Here is a 6,000-nt window from a genome sequence, read left to right as displayed (position 1 = left end):
GGGCGCCTGTAGTCCCAGCAACTCAGGAGGCTGAGGGGACAGAACTGTTTAAAGCCAGGAAGTGGAGGTTGCCATGAGCTAAGATCATGCCACTGCACTTCAGCCTGGGAGACACAACAAGACCCTTTTTTTTTTTTTTTTTTTTTTGACACAGTTTCACTCTGTTGCCCAGGCTGGAGTGCAGTGGTGCAATCTCGGCTCAATGCAACCTCTGCTTCCCCAGGTTAAAGCCGTTCTCCTGCCTCAGCCTCCCAAGGAGCTGGGATTACAGGTACCTGCCACCACACCTGGCTAATTTTTGTATTTAGTAGAGACAGAGTTTCACCGTGTTGGCCAGGCTGGTCTCCAACTCCTGGCCTCAAGTGATCTGTCCACATCAGCCTCTCAAAGTGTTGGGATTACAGGCATGAGCCCAGCCAAGACTTCATCTTAAATATAAGTCAACGAATAAGTAAATAAATAAAATGGCGGCTGAAATCTTAGGACAACAAACCTGTGTCCCAGCAACACAGGCTTTATTTCTATTTCTTTCGCTGGCTCCCCTGAGAGTCTCAGCAGAGCTCCTCGTGGGCATTCAGCCTGTGGTGACTCTGTTCATGGCAGGGGCTGGTGTGATGGTCAGCAACTCTGACACAGCAGGGAATCGAGTGGCTGGTGGGGATTTCATGGTGGGTCACTATGGCCCACAGAGTGGCTGACCGAGGCCTCCTCTCCAGGTTCTGGCAGGCGCTGGACTCCATCCTCCTCCTTGTCCTCATCCTGGTCCTCATCCTTGTCCTCATCCTGGTCCTCATCCTTGTACTCATCCTCATCTTCATCTTCAACCTCGGCCTTATCGTGGCCTTCACTGTCCATGTCCTTGGACTTGGGGAGACTGGAACCCATGCCGGTGCGGGCAGACACTGAGAGCTTGGGCTCCAATGGGCTGAGCTGCCGGCTGGCTGGCAAGTTGGTGTAAAGGGAGTGGCAGGGCTCTGTGGTCTGGTCCTGGGCAGTGTGGGTGGCCGGTTCCTGCTGCACAGAGGGTGTCTCTGTGCTGTGGTGGGGGGTGCTGAGCCGGGAGGCCTGCCGGGCCCTTTTGGCCTCCTCCAGTTTACGCAGCAGGCAGCTCCGGTGGGTCTCCGAGGATAGGTGGATGCGGGAGCCTTTCACCTTCTTTAAGCCCAGGGAAAGGTCCCTGAGCACTTGGGTGACAGGAAAGGAGAAGAAGCCCAGCTGCTTATTGAGGTCCTTTTCAAACTCATACTTGCGGATGAGCAGGGAGGCTGCCTGCTGGGTCAGGAAGTCGGCGAGCTCCTCATAAAGGCGGTTGGAGAAGTGAGACATGCTGGACTTCGATGAGATGGAGGGCAGCGGCTTCTTCTTTGTGAACCTGCCACTGCTGCGGGGGCTCTGCATAGCAGCCAGGGAGGGAAAGGAACACATGTCACACCTGCCAGCCCCATCCCTCTGTGACACCCCTTCCAGCCACTGTGCCCTCCTCAGAGCCCTGCCAGCCCTGCCCATCGCAATCATGAATGGGTACACTTAGTGTGACAAACACACTTGTCACACGAAGGGTACAGCTTTGCCACATCTGCTATGCTGACGCACTCAACTGTCCACTCTCATGCTCACCTCACCATCACACCTCCTACACCTGTTGGGCCTGGGGCAAGGGCAGGGAACTGTCACAGGGTGAGGTTAATCTAAGCATTGACAACTGGGTTTGGGCAGGCTCCCGCCCAGGCCTGTGCCCAGAGAGATGCCTGCAGGAGCCTTGATGGCTGAGGAAAGGGTCGAGGGACCATGCTGGAGATCCACCAGTGTAAGGCCACCTACGTCTTGTACACATCCTGCCTGGTCAACTTTCCCTCGGCAAAGTCCAGAGACTGGAGAGTCCTGCTGGAGGCAGCTGGATTCAAAGGAACTAGATCTAGGAGGCAAGGCCCCGGCCAGGCTAGTGCTTCTGTCCGCAAGGGACGGGACCCTCCACTCCCACGTAGGAGCGTCTCTAGATTCACATAGAAACGTTATAAAAAATACCCAGCATAAATAAATAGGCTTTATTTATCTGTGACAACACCTGGTAGTAGCTAGGCCAGGATTCATGGGCCCCCATCAGCTTGACCCCTGCCCAGGAGGTTTCCACAGTGCAGGGCAAGAGACCTTGACCTTGAGCACCTGCCAGTGATAGTGGCTGCTAGGAGTGGTGGGTCAAGGAGCCTTTCTCCTGCAAACTCATGTCCAGTCCTACTTTCGAGGAGGTCACCTCTGGACATAGTGAGGCGGGAGATGAGGAAGCAACTGGGGAGAGCTCAGGGAGAAGGTAGCAGGAAGACCGGGGGTAGGGGCAGGCAAGTGGAGGTGTGACAACCCTGAGGTGGCCGTGGCCACAGGCCACCTCCACCACTATCCCGGGCACAGGCAGGGTGAGGTGCAGGCCCTGCCAGGGCTGGGCCCTCTGTCTGGAGCTCAGGGAAACAGGTGGGTTTTGTAATTTGGGATCTGAGTCAGGCTCCTCCTCTCTGGAGTGGAGTGAGGGGCTGGGGACATTGGGCTTCTCCATGGGTGTCACCTTGAGCTTGAATCTGGTGGCCACCTGGGCACTAGACATGGAGGGGAAGCCTCCTCTGTCCTTCTGTTTTCTCTGAGGCGTCTTGGGGCTGGAGACTGAGGGGTGGGGCTGCCCGCTGTTGGTGGGTTTAGCCGGCTCAGAGCGCAGAGGCGGCAGATTGCGTTGAACCTGCAGCTCTGAGGGGGGCTCCAAGCTGGTGGGGAACAGAGGACGGCCATCGCGGCAGCGGGCGCCACGGAGCTTATCCACAGCCTGGTTGACCACGCTCTGCAGAGCAGGGAAGAGGCGGTGGTCAGCCAGGAAGTTCAGTGTGCGATGGGGCTCACGGAGCGGACAGTAGCCAGGCAGGTCGAGGGACTCCAGCTGGCTCAGTAACGACTTGATCTCTTTATTGAACTCTCGTTTGCAGATCGGCTCCTGTTCTCCAGGCCTCGGCTCTGATGCTTCAGGCACACCAGAACTTGAGCCCAGCAGCTCTGAGAACCAGGACAGGGGCTGCTCCTGGGTCCACTGAAAGCTGGTCTGGCTGCCCAGCAAATCCCACAGCAGGGAGTCCCTCTGGGAGCAGGACTGACTGAGGCCTTTCTGCAGAAAGAGGGTGACTCTGAGAAGTGTTCAGAAGCAGCCAAGCCAGGGCTGACCCTGGCCCTGGGCTCTCCGTGGGAGTCCACCCCACCCAGCCATGGCCCCGGCTCTCACCCCTTTCCTCTCCAGCTGTAGCAGCCGCTTGAGATTCTTCTCCAGCAGGAGTTTGTCCCTCACAGGTGGCAATGAGTCTAAGCCTTGGGCACCTAGGTCACTGTCCCGGCTGTGGGAGCTCAGCCAGCCAGCCATGAGGCTGCTATGGGAGTCGGACATGGAGCTGGAGCTGGATGGGTAGTTGTTGGGGTGTCCAGTGCAGAGGGTCGGCCATACACGGTGCCGGTGTACAGTGCTGAGGCTGGGCCGGGCATGTGCCCGCCGCCCACCACTTGGCACCTCCACTGGGTCCTGCACCTCCACAAGTGGCACCCCAGCCTCCGTCTTCATGGCAGCCATGCGCTCAGTTGCCTTCTCCACCACTGTCTCCAGGCTGTCCAGGACCTGGCTCTCAGTCAGGAAATCCAGAAAGTGGCTAAAGGGCTGAGGGTGCCTCTTGTTTCGGCGTTGGTTCTGGAGCGCTGAGCTGCCACATGTGGATGGTGGGTGTGGCACACGGCCCGGCTTGGAGGCTGGCCCCATTTCTGGAACCAGTGGCTTCTTGGGTAGCTGCACCTGAAGACAGGTATGTCACAGTGGGCATGGGTGCCCTACAGGTGAAGGGCTCCCTGGGGTCTTCCTAGGGTAACACTAGGACCTGGGTGAGAGTAAATAGTGGAAGGAGCTGCATTTTGGAGTCTGGAAGCTCTGGATTTGGACCCTGGCTCTGCCACCTACAGCCTGATGACAGTGTGCAAGATGGCCCCTCTTGAGGTCCAATTGCCTTATCTGCAAAGTGGAGGTCTCTTCAGGGTCGCCCTGAAGCTTTCCTAACACCTATATTTCACACACACAAGTCCTGGCTAAGGGACTTAGCCTGCTTCTGCCCTGACACATGGCAGGATGAGCAATCATGAACCTCTCAGAGTCTCCCTCCAACTCCTCATCTGTCCATGCAGCAGGCCATCCCTGTCTCCATGGCAGGGCTGCAAACAACACCTGAGGTCTTGAGTGCAGACAATAGCTGAGGTCTTGAGCCCTGTGCTACCCAGGGCTGTTTCTCCAGCTTGAGCCCTAGGCACCCAGTCAACTCCATGTTCCCACTCTAGGGTCCCAGTCCACCCAAGCACCTTCCAGGTCGCTGGAAGTCAGAAGGAAACAAGGAATGAAATTGAATGTGACAGGGGCAAGCAGGGGAGTCATAGGAGAAGTCAAGGCAATAAGGACTTCACTAAGAGGCCCAGAGAGGAGGTCAATAGACAATGAGAAATGGGGGCTGTGGTCTTGGGTGTCAGGGTTGGCGGGGAACATGTTGTGGCCTCAAGGGTCGGGGCCCTGCTGGGCACACTTACCCGTGCACTGCACATGGAGTGGCTGGCCTCGTCGTCAGCCACGTAGCCCGAGTGGTGGCGGCACCTGGCCATGTGGTCACCTGGCAGGTGACCGGGCCTGCTGCCCATCTCTCTCTTCAGCTGCGCATTCCTCTCTGCGCGGGCTGGGGAGACAACGTGAGGGTCTCCAATAGGTCCACACATCTGTGGCCCTGGAGTCTGCGGGTCCCTTGCTCCCCGCACCCCGCGTCCTTCATGCATCCAGCCCTTCCTCTGCTCCATGGCCCCCATACGTCTGCAGGCAGGCAGTTCCCAGAGTCATCGGGGTGGAATCGCCGAGGACCATCCTGTCTCCGATCGTCTTTAGATCTGCGTGTGCTTGACCCTCCCAACTCCCAAACCCTGGGCAACCTGGCTTTCGCCCCAGCCCGGAATCAACGGACTCACCAGAAACACCACCTTGCTCCGCGCAGGCCAGTACAGTCTGCGCCCTCACTGGGGCAGCTACACAGTGCGAGGAAGTCGACTGGCGGCCTCCACTTGCTTATTTGCATACCACATCCTCATTGGTTCTTACCGAGGAGCTCATCCACTACCCTCTCCGACACAATAGTTGGGGGCGGGGCCCACATTGGCCCAACCTCCAGTTCTCTGGACTCTGCCCTCCCACACTCGTCTGGGAGCCGCAGGCCGAAGATGCTGGTGCCTACGTCCCCGCTGCCTGGAGGACCCCCACCCACCACCGAAGCTGGGGCTAGGCTCTATGATCCACTCCTGCCCCAAGGGGAGTCTAAAAGCCAAAGCCACGTCTTCCACCGGTGACACAAGCACCTTCCTCGTGTCCTCCCTGGTCTCTGCACAGCCCTGGGCCTCCTGCTCCTGTTCCTTTCCAGGGGCCTCTGCCCCTTCCGCGGGGTGCACAGCCCCAGGTTCTGCCTTGAGACCTCTCCCCTCTGCAGTGGAGAAGAGTGCCGGCTCTCAGTCACAGACCTAGCTTCAGTTCCTGGCTCTGCTCTTTCCTGCCAATGTGACTCAGCCTCTCTTAGCATTGGTCCTACACTGTAAATGGGCTTGAGTGTTCTTCCAATATGGGAGTATGGGATTCAATACAATTTCCCTACAACACACCCCGTATCACAGTGGAGCCTTGTATATTCTTACCTCCTCTCCCTCCCTCCTTTTCTCTTTTGCTCAGTAATAATGGTGTCACTTCTTCCTAAAAGCTTTTACTGTGAATTCTGCCACCCCCTACATGATTCACAGTAAACCCCATTCCAGACTCCACCATACCATGTTGCTACTTATGTGTCTACCAGATGGTGCTCCTTTGGGGCCAGAACTGAGGCAAGTCACCGTGAATCTTTAATACTTTCAGTGTCTGGCACCAAGTAGGTGCTCAATAAATGTTAGTCTCCTCCTTCCCATCTGCGCACC

At 57.3% G+C, this 6,000-nt stretch overlaps 1 protein-coding gene across 1 annotated transcript; it reads right to left on the bottom strand.

Moving 5' to 3' along the window:
* Positions 1 to 481: 481 nt before the first annotated feature.
* CCDC116 (coiled-coil domain containing 116) lies at positions 482 to 5,075 on the bottom strand. Its single transcript, XM_010381780.2, has 5 exons — positions 5,014 to 5,075; positions 4,588 to 4,721; positions 3,257 to 3,811; positions 2,558 to 3,142; positions 482 to 1,392 (listed from the first exon to the last, which is right to left on the bottom strand). Exons 2-5 carry the CDS (start codon positions 4,693 to 4,695, stop codon positions 664 to 666), a joined length of 1,977 nt encoding a protein of 658 aa, XP_010380082.2. The 5' UTR covers positions 4,696 to 4,721; positions 5,014 to 5,075; the 3' UTR covers positions 482 to 663.
* Positions 5,076 to 6,000: the final 925 nt, after the last annotated feature.

The sequence above is a fragment of the Rhinopithecus roxellana genome, chromosome 13, assembly GCF_007565055.1.
Source record: "Rhinopithecus roxellana isolate Shanxi Qingling chromosome 13, ASM756505v1, whole genome shotgun sequence".
Taxonomy (NCBI): Eukaryota; Metazoa; Chordata; class Mammalia; order Primates; family Cercopithecidae; genus Rhinopithecus; species Rhinopithecus roxellana.
This window is presented reverse-complemented; position numbering and strand designations above follow the sequence as displayed.